At 38.5% G+C, this 16,377-nt stretch overlaps 1 protein-coding gene across 8 annotated transcripts in view; it reads right to left on the bottom strand.

Annotated features, from left to right (window-relative positions):
* LOC111868860 (dystrophin, isoforms A/C/F/G/H) overlaps positions 1–16,377 on the bottom strand; it is a gene marked incomplete at its 3' end in the record, with an annotated part of 149,664 nt that overhangs the window by 2,580 nt on the left and 130,707 nt on the right. For 5 of the 8 annotated variants that reach the window (XM_033753202.1, XM_023859885.2, XM_033753204.1 and 2 more), the window contains 8 exon segments: positions 254–457; positions 1,033–1,167; positions 3,071–3,244; positions 4,376–4,690; positions 4,941–6,818; positions 11,912–12,079; positions 15,309–15,461; positions 15,947–16,132. In XM_033753202.1, the coding sequence (XP_033609093.1) occupies positions 254–457; positions 1,033–1,167; positions 3,071–3,244; positions 4,376–4,690; positions 4,941–6,818; positions 11,912–12,079; positions 15,309–15,461; positions 15,947–16,132 (3,213 nt within the window). 8 annotated transcript variants of the gene reach the window in all.

The following is a 16,377-nucleotide window of genomic DNA, read 5'->3' as shown; positions in this document are numbered from 1 at the left end:
TAACTAACTAACACTAGAATTTACTCAAACTTGCACTTTCCCAAATCTGAACTTTTTTTAACACCATGACAACAAAAATTTACCCAACTCGAACACTCTAGTTCGGAAAATTAAAATAAAAACCATTCTGCTCATGTTAAAAATTTATGGTGGAGGTGGTGACAAAGCATCTATTAATACCTACACCCAGAGACATTCACACAAAGAAATTTTTACTGCTCTGATGCAGTTTGCGTTGTTAGAATCTACATACCATTTTGCTGTCAGGAACGATCTTCTCTTTTGAACCTTTCTGGAAATGCTGAAACTGTCCACGTACATCTTGCCATTTTTCATTTATCAATGCAGCTGTATCCTCAGTATCCTCATGCCCAATTTGCAATCTCTCCAATTCTGTGCATTTCTCGTTCAAGCTTGCTATCTCCTTCTCCTTCTTCTCAAATTCCTCCTGGAAAGCCTAAAAAGAGAACATATGCACAAATACTCATTCAATTATGCTGCCATCTTATGGCACTTTGTTGTACTGTGGTAGATGGGCACCAATGCTAAAGAGACATCTACTGCAAATAAATCAAATCTTCAGGGTTTAACCCTGAAGATAGAGGCAGTATGCTTCTCCAAAACAGTGTCAGAACCTAGAAGACCACTATCACAATCTTCAGTGACATAGAAACCTCAAAACTTACACTGTATTCTAAATTATCACTAGCAATTTTAAAATATTTTATAAGTATTTCACACATTTAAAATGTGAAGTGCAGCAGTATGACAAAAGGGCAGCAGTTTCCTCTACAATGTGTACCCCTGATGATGGTCAGTTGGGTCAGAATGTGTAGTGTTCAAATAACAGAAAGAGACAAATGCTTTTGAAGGGTGACTTTCACTATGACAAAGTTGGACAAGGACAATGACAAGTGCAATTGCTAATTTAGAACACGCAGTGCAACAGGATTCTGCAGTATAATATCATCTTACACTGCATATTGAACTCAGTACAAAAATTATACTGATATAAATGAAGGTATGCATTACCTTTAACTGAACCTCTTCATTATTTGCTTGTTCCAGCCTCCGTTTAGCATCCTTTAACCACAACTGTAATTCAGCCATCAATTTGCTGCACTCCTTCAATTTCTCCTCACCCTCCTGCGCTTCTGCTTTCCTTACCTACAGAAAAAATAAACAAGAAGTAAATTAATTAAATGGTGACGAGTGCTTCTCGAGAAGCCGCCAGTCACTCAGCCACTCAAGAATTTCCCAAAATTTTACTGAACCCAAAGGTTCATACTGTGTTTACAAGAGTGTTCCACTGGTCCCTATCCTGAGCCAGATCAATCCAGTCCATACCACCCCATTCTACTTCTCTAATGCCCATCTTTATTATCGTCCCACCTACATGTATGTCTTCCTAGTGGTCCCTTTCCTTCTGGCTTTTGCACCAAAATCCTATACCCACTCCTCTTTTCCCCCATGTGTGCTAAATGTCCAGCCCACCTCTCCTCGACTTGACCATTACGAATTTTAATTACTGACAATCCAAAAAAAAAATTTTAATTAGCATCAAGAAATTTTATACAATTTTATAAAAAACTTTACATTCCCAGGAAACTGCTGTGTTTGTGAAATGTGAAATGTCTATTTTGTGTACTATGTATTGTAGCATATAAGTGTATGTACTTTACGTCTAAACAACTTATGTGATGGTGGTTTCCTATTTGTAGTGATGTTTGCCCTCTGAAGATGGTCCACAGAGACCAAAACATGTAAGGGTGTTAAGTTTTCATGTAGTAAAAAACTTACAGGTCACATTGGATGGAGTGATTTATATTTATATTTATATTTGTGACCATTCTAATTATGTTATGAAGCTCCTAACTAAGCAAAACAAAAGAAAATACTGCGCAAATTTCTTTCTGGTATATAAACTGACGACACAATTTAAGATAAACCGTAGGTGTAGGATGGGTAATGCCTAACTCTTCCCGCCAGTCTCCTATTGTTCTGCTGCTCTCAGGGCCAACTGCCCAAATGTGCGAGTATGCATATCAGTAAACTTCCTAAAAGTTTATGTTTCAACTTTAGGACTAAAACTAACATGAAAGTACCATCAAATGCTTTTAGAAAAAGAACCACTAGCCAACTGTATGTATTATGTCATGGTAATAGTGATTAACTAGCAGTTGTAAACCACAACCTGTAATTGCACATAACACCTAACTGGTGAGTCTACACAGCTACTAGCTAATACTGGTATCAAGGTCATTCACTCCTACTGTGATATCTTATTCAACCAACGGTTTCGTCGTCCATCTCCTGAATCCCTGATGATGGTAACAGAGACAACATTGGAAACAAAGAGTTCTGTCTTCTGGGATATAACACGATGTGATCCAGCAGGCTTCCCGCTTGCTACACATGTAGCTTACTCTTCAGCCCCAAAGATGAAGGTGTCACGGTCCTCTGAAATGTTGGCTGACTTTCAGCAGACTATGTTCTGTTAAATCCCAGATGAAAGAACTCTTCATAACCACTACTGTGAGCACCTCAAATTGCACACATCTTGACAACACTGAGAATTCATTCCTTACTGACTCGTATGACTGCCTGAGAAAAATATACTGAAACTTGTTATAACTCTCTTCCTATTTGTTTAACCATTAATTTATTTGGGGACTCCATGCTAGACTACCTAACAAGACATTCCATGAAGTCTTGCATTGCATGAAGTAATATCTCATGGCAGCAAATGATCAGCTCTGATGGGATTCCAAAACAGATATTTGTTTAACCAAAAAAGAACAGAGTTTTAGAAGACCTCTGCAAAGATGGAAAGATCAACATCCGTAACATAGTTCAATGGGTCTAATATTCAAAATGATTGATGATGAGGATGACGACGATGGCAACTACATACTGAGGAATATATGAGAATGAAAGAAGGCTAGATTTCTGATTAACGAAACACAGTATACCTAATTGTTCTTCAAAACTTTGTAACATAGTTCATAACCACCATCAAGAAAGCCAAAATGTCACAGCTCCAAAATCCATATCTCTACAGCTGACTCACCTCACACTCTGCCTTCACTTCCTGCCACTTACTCCTCAACTTATCCTGTGACAATTCCTTTAGCTTTCCTGCTCGAAATGGATCATTAGAATGGACAGTCAGAATTAAACCATCCCCTCGACTGATCAGTGTTGCAATATCAGGAGCCAAGAAGCTTAATTCACGTTCCAGTACCTACAAAAGAAACATAACCGTACTCTTACACTGGACCATTAACAGTAGGTTCTGGGAAGAAATCATGATGCCTACTTTCCTTCAAATGGTTCTACCTATTTGGTGAAGATTGCAGAAACTATAAATTAGAAATCATACAATTTAGTTTATGTTGCTGTTCATATTTTCCATTAATGCAAGTTCTGACTATGATGAATTTGTCAAATGTAAATCTTATAATTATATACTGCTATTACATAATAATTTTTAACACATCACATGCTTTAAAATTATGTCTGGAGCAGTAGTATAACAAGTTCCAAACCAAATGTTGTGAATCTAGTTATAATATTCATGTTAAATACTTTCCGTCACAATGGCATGGTACATCCTCAGGTTGCTGATGGAGACATGAAATAATTAAGAATTTCATATTCATAATTAGTTCCCCTTCCCATTCTTCCTGCTAGATTCTGCTACTTTCATTATTACCAGTCTATACAAAACACAGAACCCACTGCACTCTGCTATCGCAATTATAACTGGAGCACAATGTGACCAGGTCATGATGCAGCTGTGTGCCTTTCCTCTCTCAAACTACTGCTAAAGGCAAACTTGTCCATTACTTAATTAAGCACCATGCCATGAAGACATATGGGGAGTGGAGTTACACCACCGTGGGCCGTGTCATAGCTCAAGAGGTTAGTCGCTGGCTTCCCACCGTGGAGGCCCGGGTTTGGTCAAGTGGCGCTGGGGCGGGTTCTCTCCGAGTACTTCGGTTTCCCTTGCCAATCTTCATTTCACCAAATTCTCCATCATTATAATCACCCGGGGCAGACTACAATAGACCCATCAGTGGCCGCCATGCTGAGTGGAAACAGTTGGACTCCACCACCCACTAAGGGACTTTTAAAAAAATTTTAATTTACACCTCCACCATTCTCGACCTTGACATTAGATGGAGGTGAGGGAATACCTTCACACCCCAGCCGCTTCACTCCTCATGGATACAGCCACTGGTACCCGATGGATAGAAGAGTGGGTGGGTAACACAGCCAGTCTGGATACTGTGGAGTAGATAAAAATCTCCTTCCCCTGCTGAGAATCGAACCCCAAACTATTAACCCAGATAACTGACAGAATCCTTAATACCTCCAGTCTCCTTCCTGGATCCTTCTCACTGCCAACCCCCTTCACCGTCACCAGCATCACATTCATCCTCCTCAGCATCTGCTGTGCTGCTTCTTCAAATGCTGCTATCTCCTTGCCAAGAGGAGAGGACAGTGTCTCTTTCTGTCCTTTTGAGGTTCGCGGGGTGGGCTGTGGTGGACTCACAGTCGTTAATGTCGTTTGGACAGGTGATGTGGACCCCTCACTGCTTGTTACAGCTGCTCTCTGTGGTGAAACAGGATGAGGCTTTTCTCTGTGTTTGCTGACATAAGCTTCCTTTCGTGAAGAAAGTATCGCCTGCAAAATAATGAACGTTTACATATGACATACTTTTATCTGAATATAATTCTATACTTACATCATGTTAAGACCTGTACACAGTATGAAAGAGCAACTTAAAAATAAAGCTTCAGATATTATAATCAATTATGTGAATATGTTTACTTCAGTGTGTCATTAATTTACAAACAAAAACAGATATAAGAACATACAACTTTAAATTATTTTCAGAATCTCTGATCCCACATTTCCTGTCAGTTGTACCCACCTTGTCAAAGTGTTGCATAACTAGGTGACCAAGAGATGGACTCTCATCGTCTGAGCTTGAACTGTCGTTCAGTTCAAGAGGAGGTCCACCATCATCAGAAAACTCTACAACATCATCAGTCTCTTTGTCACTTCCATAGAAACTGTTGTAGTCATCATCCAGCACAGGAGAGGTGTCTCTTAACACTACTGCAGCAGCGTTACAAGAAGGATCTGGGTCACTAATGTTACCAATTATCTTATACGTTTTAGATACTTCAATTTCCTTTTTAAGAATCACTTCTTTCAGGTCAGGAGATTTGCTACGTTCATATCTCTGGTCACCTTCTGTGACAGCATACTGTGCAGGCCTACGCACTATTTCCACACCATTGCCAGCATGTGACTTCTGTGTGTTAGTGGTGTCATCTAGAGTTAGAAACTCGGAATCACGCCATGCTGTTACTGTGGTCTCCTCTGTTTTGTTGACTCTGTCTGTCATCTGAAGGCAGAGTGAAGACAGGATATCACTCGGGTACGTGGCTGGAGTTGGTGGTGGGGTTGGGGTAGCATGCACTTGCACACAGTAGCCAGGAATGGATACCTTAGGCGGGGACTGGCTCAGTTTTCCAACTGATTCTGTTAGAAGTTGGGTTACATTCGGACATGCAGCTGGGTCACTAGTAGCAGCAACTGCACTCACCCTTATAATTTCTTCGTCTGATAACCGCCGAGATGGTGGTGGTCCATCTTTACTGGGCGATAACCTGGCTATTTTTTTGTTAGAGATCACAGTATCAAAATCATCTTCTTGATGCTGCTCAACATCTGTGTCGACATCGTGTAGCTTTAATGTTGATGGCCGTTTCCTTCTGTCTCCTTGACCATCGGTCAACTTAACAGGCGACTCAGTGTCAGTCTCTGGGGCAGATTCTTCAGGTTCCGTTTCAGCTTCGTCAAAGATTTCTACCATTTCAACAGACAAAGGGCCGAACTGCTCCGTTGTTTCCATACTTCTGCTAGGGTAGACCACATGTTCAATGGGTTCTATGGGGGTAACTACTGATTTTATGATTTCTATTGCCTTTACCTCAACTACTTGGCATGGATCTGCCTCTTTCTGGGAGCCTACATGGTCTACCTCTGCTGTACTGGTCACAAGAGTATTGGTTGACACTTGAGAGAACAGCATACTGTCCTTTACCAAGCAAAATGTATCCATGTCATCAGTATCTTCAGAAGCCTGTGCAGGTTTTACTGTTTTCACATCATCCCCAAAGCCCATCTCTACAGTTATGTTACCTACTCTGTTACATTCCTCTGTTTCTTCCTGTTTCTTTACAGTTATTCCATTGGTTTCTGGCAATTCTGCCATCCTTGGCACATCTGGTACTGCACTTTCAATCTGTCTAACCTGAACATTTTCACTCACAATTTTTGGATGCTGTCTTACTCCTTCCACTGGTGGTTCAGACTCCATTAGTTCCTCAGGTTTCTCTGCCATATCACCTACCAAGAGTTCACGTCTATCTTCATCCCCAGTTTTTGTAACTTCATCTTGGTCCAATAAATCTTCAAATACAGGATTCAGGTAGCCCATACATTCCTGTCCCACAGTTTCATGCTCACTATACTCACACATATTGTTTACATTTTCTTCAAGTGGATGAATATCATTTTCATGTAAACCCAGAAGCAACTTTGGTGCAACATGTTCTTGTGGTTCTGTCACAGATACATGAGCTTTTTCCTTCTCCAAAACTAGAAATGAAATTTCTTGTGGCTCTCTCCCCCTGGAATCTCCAGATGAGGTTGTAGTTTGCATGTCAGTTGTTAAAAGTCTATCACTAGCAGTGGCAGAAGGACTCTTGGTCATTACAGTAACCTTCTGAGTCCAACCCTGTAAAAACAAGGTTCATGCCACTTTTTATCTTATTCATGAAATATGAACCTTAAATTTCTGATGTTAAGTTCTATATTACAAAGCCAGACCTTTTATGGTTATTAAAAGAATATAAATTGTATAACATACTTTAGTCAGTTCACAATTTTAATTTTTAAGGCGGTTAAGTGAGACAAAAATTATAATGCGATGGAATTATGTTATGAAATGCAAAAATGCTGATGGAAAGTTGATGTGTATGTAATACGGCATGCAGAGTAAGACGCAAGAAGTGATTGTTCACCATCACCAACCGTGCAGTGCAGATTTCATCACAGCCATTGCAATTAGCAGGTCAAAAGTCTTACAGGCAACCATTATTCAAGGTAACAGTTGAGCTTTAGTGTTATACACATTCAATTCATGTGTAACTCTGCAATACAAAGGGCAATATGCTCTCTCAATAATGCAAACTTATATTTACTACAAGCGAATTTAACACGTTAATGACAAGCATTCGTGGAGATCAGGGGAGAGAGACCAATTCCAGGTAATTATTTAGTCTTTTTGATCATCAAACAAGGTATAATAATGACTTTACAGTGCTGGGGCTTAAATGTGCAGATGGAGAGTTAATTCACATCACACACACTTCAGTCACCTGCACCATGGCATACTGAACACACCCACACCCTCCACATAATACCACGAAGTCAGAAAAGTTAACAATATTGTGCAAAAACCACAAGCAACCAGTTCACCAGTCAACAAGCAAGGTTCTTCAGTTTCGGTGCACACAGGAAGGAACATATACACACTGCCACAAACTAAATACTAAACAAATACACCATAGCCAAACACTAAGAATTGAGGGATCAGTTATAATAATTCTGTCTTCATAATGCTATGTTCACAATGTACAAAAAGCTCTTGTGTTACAGGGATCAGTAGTCACTACATCAAAATCACAATATAATTAGTGTGACAAACTTCTCAACTGCATAACATAAGGTTATACTGCATCATTATTTAATTAATGTATTATTTTGTTAATAAACAATCATTATAGGTGCCAACTCTTGCACAGATCAACCTCTGAATATGATTCAGTAGTGGGTTAACTGGAGATCAAAACAAATGAATACACATAGATCTACAAATTAAGAATCCACACAAGAAAGACATTGTACCACCCACTTAATACAATATCACTTACTGTCTAGCAAAACACTATAATAAGCCATAGATAAATAGTTTCTGAAAAAGTTCTCTTGGTATAAAATATCTGCAGGGATAAAACTTTGCATTTTGCCTCCAAATTTCCTGTTCCAAAACCAAAAACTGCATAGGAGTGTTATGAACCCATTCAATCTTATTTTGATATTCCATCACAAAGTATAAATAGGCAGCAATGTTTTGCAGCAATTAAGGGTCAGGTTTTTATTGAAGAACTCCTCTTTTAGTTTTATAGAGACCAAACTGGATAAAAACAGACTGTAACATGCTCAGCATATCACAACACATGCATTTCACACATGTCCACTCCAGTAAAATGCATCTGTAACATTAGGATGTAGTTCTCAAGCTCTGCTATTTTGTAACAACTAACACTAGAAACATGACTTGGAAGATAAACTGGGAAGGTTTACTTACGTAAATACGTAACTTCAGTGAGAGTCCTATTATAGAATGATTTGACAGGGTCCACTGTGACTCAAATGTATATTTATATGATGCCTTTACATGTTTCGGTCAGCAAACGAACATCCTCCGAAGACACATAAACATGCTGAAGAAACTACTATTACATGGTCACAGTATATAAAATTGAATCAATAACAAAAAGAGTAACAGCCCAACAACATACAGATTCCTAATCAACTATAATAAAAAAGGGTGGAAAACACGGCCCGGTCCTCTAAGGACGGCAATATCTTCCCCAGAGTCCCGCTGATAGAAGATGCATGAAGACACAAACATTAGCAGTCTAAGATTTTAAATACTAAGAATTTTAACAATTTTTAACTCAACAATTTGTCTTAATTAAAATCTTTATATAAAACTTTGATTCAATTTGATGTAATTCATTCATCAGTAATCTGTCAGATGACAGGTCCACAGCCTCTTCCAAAACAGTTTCTCCACTTAATGCGATCTTCTGTTTTTGGAAAGAGACTATCCAGGAATAGTGATAATGTGGTAGTTTTTCCATTTGCTTTCCACATCGCAGTACAACAGCCGTTCAAACCACTCTGGTCACGCCTGTTGCTATACGAACTTGAACCATCTCGAGCATTATTTTCTCTGTGCTTCAAGTCGCCGCTGATGACGCTGCTATGTAATATGAATAACGTAAAAGTAGTTTCCTCAATACATTGTTGTGCTTTCTGAGGATGGGAGTTTACTGACCAAAACATATAAAGGCATCATATAAAAAAAATAAACATTTGAGTCACACTGGAAGGTGTCAAATCATTCTATAATATCTGACTAGTGTGACAGATCAGAAGGAATAAGTTAAAAGAGAGTCCTATTCATCACCGTGTCAATCCATTCTGCATTCCGGTTCCTTCTCCACTTAACTAAAAATGTGTCAATTGTGCTTCCAATTTTTTGGCTTCACACTGTTCACAGAGACCATCAGATACTCAGATTGTGGTCTTCTGACTTATGAGAACATGCAGTCTTGCATGCGGGTACAAAAGTTTCAAAGGTACATGCTACCTCCATCTTCAGGGTTGACAATAAAGATGGAAGCAGTATGTTCCTCTCAAACGCTGATATCCATTTACAAGATCATATGCTGTTATCAACCGTAAGATCACAATATGAACAATCACCACCATGAAAACTTGAGAATGTATACTGTCAGACATTACTCATAAATGTCTTTATAAGTGTTTCCAAGGATGGTGGATTGCTTGAGAATACTTCAAAACCTAGAAACCTATATCATCAGATATTATTCCTCCAGACTTTTTTTATTTCCTATGGCAATTCCAGTTTCGAGCTCTGATTGTTGCAAAATAAAACATCCTGAAAATAACACCATAATTTTACAGACACAATGTATGTTATGGTCATAACCTCAGAAATTAAATATTATGTAAAGAAATGTACTTACCATGAAGATATTAATCTTATTAAACTTTACCAATCAATGTGTTACATAGCACATGCATGGGTCCCACAGACCTAATGTCATGTTTTGTTAATAAAGATACTATCACAGTCCACCCCAAATTAACACCCATCTTCCAGTATCAGTGTCAGTCCCTGTTCCCAGATAATAGGTTACATATTAATACATATGCCAGACACATATTTAAAACTTTTCAACATATCAATATATGTATCTAAAAAGCATAATCTGTCCTACACATAATGTTGTAGTTCAGTTTAGATCAAAATTATGTTTGGCTGATATGTGTTAAGTTCTTTGCAATCTAATCAAAAACCATTTATACAGAGCAGCATACATGCATAAGGAAGGATACAAAAAATGCACCTATTCCATTAAATACTGCATCTGAACATGGCTGTATTTTGAAGATTTCATGTACACTATTACAAATTCTATTATAGCAAAATTTTGTTCTTACAAATTTTTAAAGTTCTCTTAAATTTTTCATGACAGAACTTCAATGTGCTTTACATGTGAACATTTGAATAATCCCACAGTAAGCTGCACCATTATGAATAAAAGTGGAAAAGTAACAAAATACTCATATGTTAGCTGTAAGTGAAGTAAATTTATTTCAGGTTTTTGTTTCTTATATACAGTTATAACATAAGGCACCACAAACAACATGTTATTATTCTGCACAAAAAGATAAGCCAAGTCTTAATACGTAGCAGCTTTAACACAATCGCAACAGAATAAGAAGCTGGCTTCCTGGTCTGATAAACACACTAGGGCACCAGACAACTATGGTTTTGTGACAGCACATGCATGGATCACACTTGCAGTAAGCAGGTTAGTTCAGTACAAATTCCAACTATAATATTTTATCATTATGAGAATAATTAATCTGAACAGAAAAGTCCCAAAAAATATAACGCAGTTCTGTAAAACAGAAACAAAACAGATTCTGGGGAGGAAGAAGAAAAAATTAAATATCAAATGGTATGATATTTCTAAAATTAAAGGAAATAAACCTCTTCTCCTAAGGGAGAAGAGCCATGATGGACATTTCACAGTGTATTGCACTGATAAGGCAGTTAAATCAGGACCATGAAACTCAGATATATAGAAAAATGACTTCTCTGGTTCCTGTGTATGATTTGACGTTCTCACAGCAGTGGTTATGAAAAGTTCCATCTTCTGGAATATAATGTCATGCAGTCCATCAAAAGTCAACCGATGTTTTGGAGGAACATGTCAGCTGACTTTCAACGGACTACATGGCATTACAGCCCAGAAGACAAGAACCCTTCTCTTGCTTCCTGCTTCCCACTGCAGATACAACAGAAAACACCAAAAGGTTACCGTGATGAGGAAGACTTGCACTGGAGTGTTTTTGGATGAAACTTAAATCCTAATTCTCAATCTTTTCTTCTTTAATTACATGAGTAAGCTTCAATTTCTTAAACTGACCATTATTCCTTCTTCAAAGTTTTGTCACATACTGTGACACTGATAAAAAATGAACCATATCACAGATGAAGACAGAACTTTTCTAATATCCAATATAGTAGGAAGCCTACAGTTAAAAACAACAGTTACTAATGTCTCTAAAGGAGAATAAAAATTTATTCTTAATGGTAAAATGTTGTACTTGTTCAAAATTAGGTCAAGAATTAAAGTTGTCAAGTAACTGAAAAACTTCCAAAGTCACGGATCAGAAGCTGGGTATTGTTGTGAATGACATATATGAAGTTGCATGAGAGAAACTACACAAAAATAAATAGTAAACTATAAACGCTGTCACTTGCTGTTCACATTTCACAAGCCCTGATTTCAGCTGACTCTAGATGCAGTTCCTGTTTCAAAAATGTCTTTTCCTGCCTGCCTAAAATGACTTCCCTGAAAGCTTAGAATTGGTTTAAGTGCCCATGCTGACACTTGTATCTACAGATAGTTGGTTTATATCAAGTATGCCATTACTCACATGAATCCTATGCAAAATCTCTCCCCATCGGCAATTCAACTGGACCAACTGAGGTTCTATAGTGGTCCTAAGTTCTTGTTGATGCCCTGGAGCTGTCATTAACTCCACAGCTGCTTCTCTTAGGGAAACCACATCACTTTTACGTGCATACATTGAATTCTGTAATACCTAAAGATTAACATTATACGTTACTACACATGTCAATATGGTGGATTCTGAAAGAATTTTAATATGTATTATTTGCAATTCTTCTTGCCAAATCTGATCTTGATGTGCATTTATTTCAAAATTAAATCAACTGTTCACGAAACTAATAAACGATACAGGTATACACTGGATAAAATTATACTGCNTCACGAAACTAATAAACGATACAGGTATACACTGGATAAAATTATAAATTATACTGATGATGATGGTGGCAACAACAATAATAATCTTCTATTTCATCACCATCAGCAGCAGCAGCAAAACAGCCCTTTTTAAACCACAGCCTTCCTCAGTAGATACTGCGAGGCTTGTCTATTCCGTCCTGAATTATACCGTCCAGTTTTCACTTCTTTGGATTTCACAACAGCAATTTCTTGCATAGGAAGGTTATCAGCCTTGCATCCAACACAGAACATGGAGGACATCTCTGTTCCCCAGTGACAGGGTGCCACAGTTATACCCCAAGGCACCAGCTTCCTTTTTTGTCACCTTCTACAACTCACAGGGCAATGGTGGAGGTATTCTAACCCACCTCCATACAAGACCAGTGCTCACTTATCTTCCTTAACATTACGTACAGATCTAAATATACCATACATCAAAGACGTCATCAGAGAAAAAAGTACCACACACCACAACAAACTAGCAAATCACCCAAACAACATACTACAGCCACTCACTGAACCGCAGTACAATCGAAGACTCTGAAGATACTGGCCAGCTGACCTAAAAGAAAACTAAGAGGAACCTCCCAGTGGGGAAGGGACTCATCACGTCATTAAAGAGTATCACAGCTCTTACGCCAGCAAACCAGCTCATAGAATTGTAGATTGTGATCGCTTAATAAATAAAAAAATAAATAAAAGCCTTATCTTCCTAATTTCTTCACGGCCATCCTTTCCAGTGTTAGGCCCACTGAGACATCTCATGGGTACTACAATAAAATATAAGAGTATAAGGAGCAAAATGCAACCCTATAGCCTCTCCTATTCAAATAACCCTGCATTCCCATGGCATACCCACAGCCACTGAAGATGCTCTGATAACTGTTACAGCAGTGTTGAAGGAAATGATGGNTCCTGAAAATTTCATTTTTAAAAACCAATTTTTGTTGAAGTTGTTTAGAAAAAAGTAAGCACATGCATCTTAGCGACATAATGTTTAAAAGGCCTGCCAGGACAGGGGTGGGATTTAAATACCCTTCGCGCCAGTCAAAGAGTTAATATCAAAAATTATTTTTCTAGAAGCTGTAAATTTAAATGAAATATATATATATACTTTGTCTCCTACTACATTTCTGTATGATTAGTTGTTTCTGAGAAATCTGACAAGCTTTGAATTGCTCTTCACATAAAACAGGATACTACTGGACAGAAATTGGATGAAATGAAATTTTTCTTATAGCTTTAAATCATAGAGATTTCCAACACCAAATTTCATAAAAATACATTTCAGTAATCAACTGAAATATATGGATAGGCAGACATGTACAACCTCCAAATTATGCAATGGTTTCACTTTTTTGTGCATTAAAAAATATTCAAATTATAACATATTCTATTAAACGGTAATTCTACTGCAATTGTTCACCTCAATTAAATGACATATTTTCAGAACCTTTACTTGCTTATACAATTATACATTTTAAAACATTAAACTTACAATATATAAGAAATTCTGGAAAGAATTAATCACCTACTTTCCTTTGATATAAAATGGACAACACAGGAAATACCTCCAACAATTCTTCATTGTGGAAAGCTTCATTGTCATAAGAAATGTCTTTACTGAGTTGTTACCTAACAACAATATAGGGATATACAGACAGACCAACATACACACACATCCAAAAATTCTTCTGTTGTTGCATGTACTCATTGCTACAGGAATGTGTTTATCAAGGCACTCCCTAACAATAAAAGGATACATTATACTCAGCTTTTGCCTAGCAATGATACAAGAATGCATATACAGACACAAAGAACTGATGGTTGGGATTTATGAAGTATGTCATAAGATGGGCTCAGGTGCCATGATATTGCAAAGTGTCAGAGTGACTCTCGACAAGGTTCGCCATTGGATACTGGATTTATTGATCGTTTTAATACACAACTCATAATTACACTTAACAGCCCCATCGCTGATCTCCACACTTTACAATTAACACAGTGTTCGCAGTTTGTTACTAGATGATTCCTGGCAATGGCTTCTAACAGTGGTGATGCTTCAGCTTCCACACTCACCTCCTCTCTGAATGGCTGCTCCCATTCAACTGAGCACTCTTGCTCAAACCAAGTCTTCTCTTCACAGACTAACTTTAAACTGACTCAGCTTCAAACCTCATCTCACTTACAGCCCCTCAGCACAGACTATGTAGAAAACACAGTACTACTGTTGCTCCAATCATCTATATGGGAACGTGTTTGTTAGTGAAGGCGTTACCTAGCAACGGCCACACATACTTGCTTATTAAAAATCTGTTGCCTAGCAGTGAATGATGTTTTGTTGCCTGCCTCATGATAGATAACTAGCACCGGCTCTACATGCTACAATACACATACCAAGTTTTATAAAATTAGTTCATGTATCCAAAAGTTAATAGGGAAGGGTTCAGAGACCCAGATACACAGAACAGCATGGAGACTGAATAAGCCTACTTTCGGAAAGCAGACTAAAAGAAGGCATACAAACAATACCTGAGGGAATAAAAGCTCAGACACAAAGACATAAGAATTTAGCAAACTAACTCAATATGCCTGCCGGTCACGGTAGCCAAGCAGTCTAAGGCGTGCACTGTCTTCACTCGCTCGGAAGCCGGGATCGTGGGTTCAAATCCCACTCAGGGCATGGATGTTTGTGTGCGTTTTTCTGTGATTGTGTAAAGGTAGAGGCCTTGCGACGAGCTGATCACCTGCCCAAGGAGTCATACCGGATGTGTAAGATCTAGAAAAACCGAAGTGAACGGAGAAGTTCATGGAGGTAGGCCTAGGCCCACTGGGGCTGTAGTGCCAAGGGGAGAAGGAAAAAAAAACCCTCAATATGCCCAAATTGCTACTTTCATTTTCGTTATTTTACACCTTTGGATATCACTGTTCATTCAACTCATTCAGAGTATTGTCTTTTTAAGCAACATTCCAAATGGTCAAAATTACAGAACTGTTCAACCCTGCTGGTACCATGTACTCACCTTGCATTCTGAAATGTCTTTCTCTGAAATCTGATCCTGAGCTAGAGCATCCAGTTTGTTCACCCTTTCCTCTGCCTCATTCAGCCACTGATTTAGTTCTGCCATTGATGAGTTCAGTTCCTCAAGCTTGCTTTTAGCTGCAGTCACATTCTGCTTTTAACATGGAACAAAAGCAAAGAAAATACACTTGATTATCTTAATTACTTATTTACTTGTGGAGCTGAGCCCTTCTTCAGGAGTCACCAAATCTGCAGCTACTCAAGAATTTCCCAGCATTTTACGGAATCAGAAGGTACACTCAATTATCTACAACTTTTTCTTTTTTTTAGATTTGTGGGGGTGGGGTTAGACTGAATCCAAGTGGTATGTCAGCCAGTAAGTGGTCTACTGTACCAGCCCCAGATGACAGATGTGTATGGAGCATTTGGTGGAATAAGAATTGGCAGCAGAAACCAAAGTACTCTGAGGAAACCTGCCCCAGTGGCACTTTCTAAACCATAAATTCCACAAGATCTGACATGGGATAGAAACCTGGATGCCACAGTGGGAAGCCGGCGATTAACTGCCAGGTCTATGTCACAGCCATTTGTCTATAATTTATTCAACATGAGCCCCCTTGCTTAAGACAATCAACTTACCTCCAGGGCAGACAACAAACTCCTCAGCCTCTCGTCCAACTTTTCCTCCTTCCTGATGACATCATTCACTCTTTCTTTCAGTACTTCCAAATAGACTGGATCACAGAGGGCAGAAAATGCTTTATATGATGACTTTATACCCTCTTTCACAGCACTCCACTTCGGAACATCCTTCTCTAACGTCTTCTGTTAACAGAGTAGCATTACATTACAATACCTGGATCCAAAGTTAGTCAAAATAACTGCTGCTTTAATCCCAGGGAAATAGCCCCAGTACCCATTGGATAGGAGGCTGGGTGGGCCCCAGAACCAGTCTTGACAATATGGAGAAGGGAAATTCTGACCCTAGCGGGACTCGAACTCCGACCCGTTGGTTGTCCAGCCTGTAGGCAGTCACTATACTGACTGCGCTACCCAGCTCACAGGAATGT

The sequence above is a fragment of the Cryptotermes secundus genome, unplaced genomic scaffold (assembly GCF_002891405.2).
Source record: "Cryptotermes secundus unplaced genomic scaffold, Csec_1.0 scaffold523, whole genome shotgun sequence".
Classification (NCBI taxonomy): Eukaryota; Metazoa; Arthropoda; class Insecta; order Blattodea; family Kalotermitidae; genus Cryptotermes; species Cryptotermes secundus.
The sequence above is the reverse complement of the archived record's forward strand: the minus strand, read 5'-3'. Positions and strand labels throughout refer to the sequence as shown.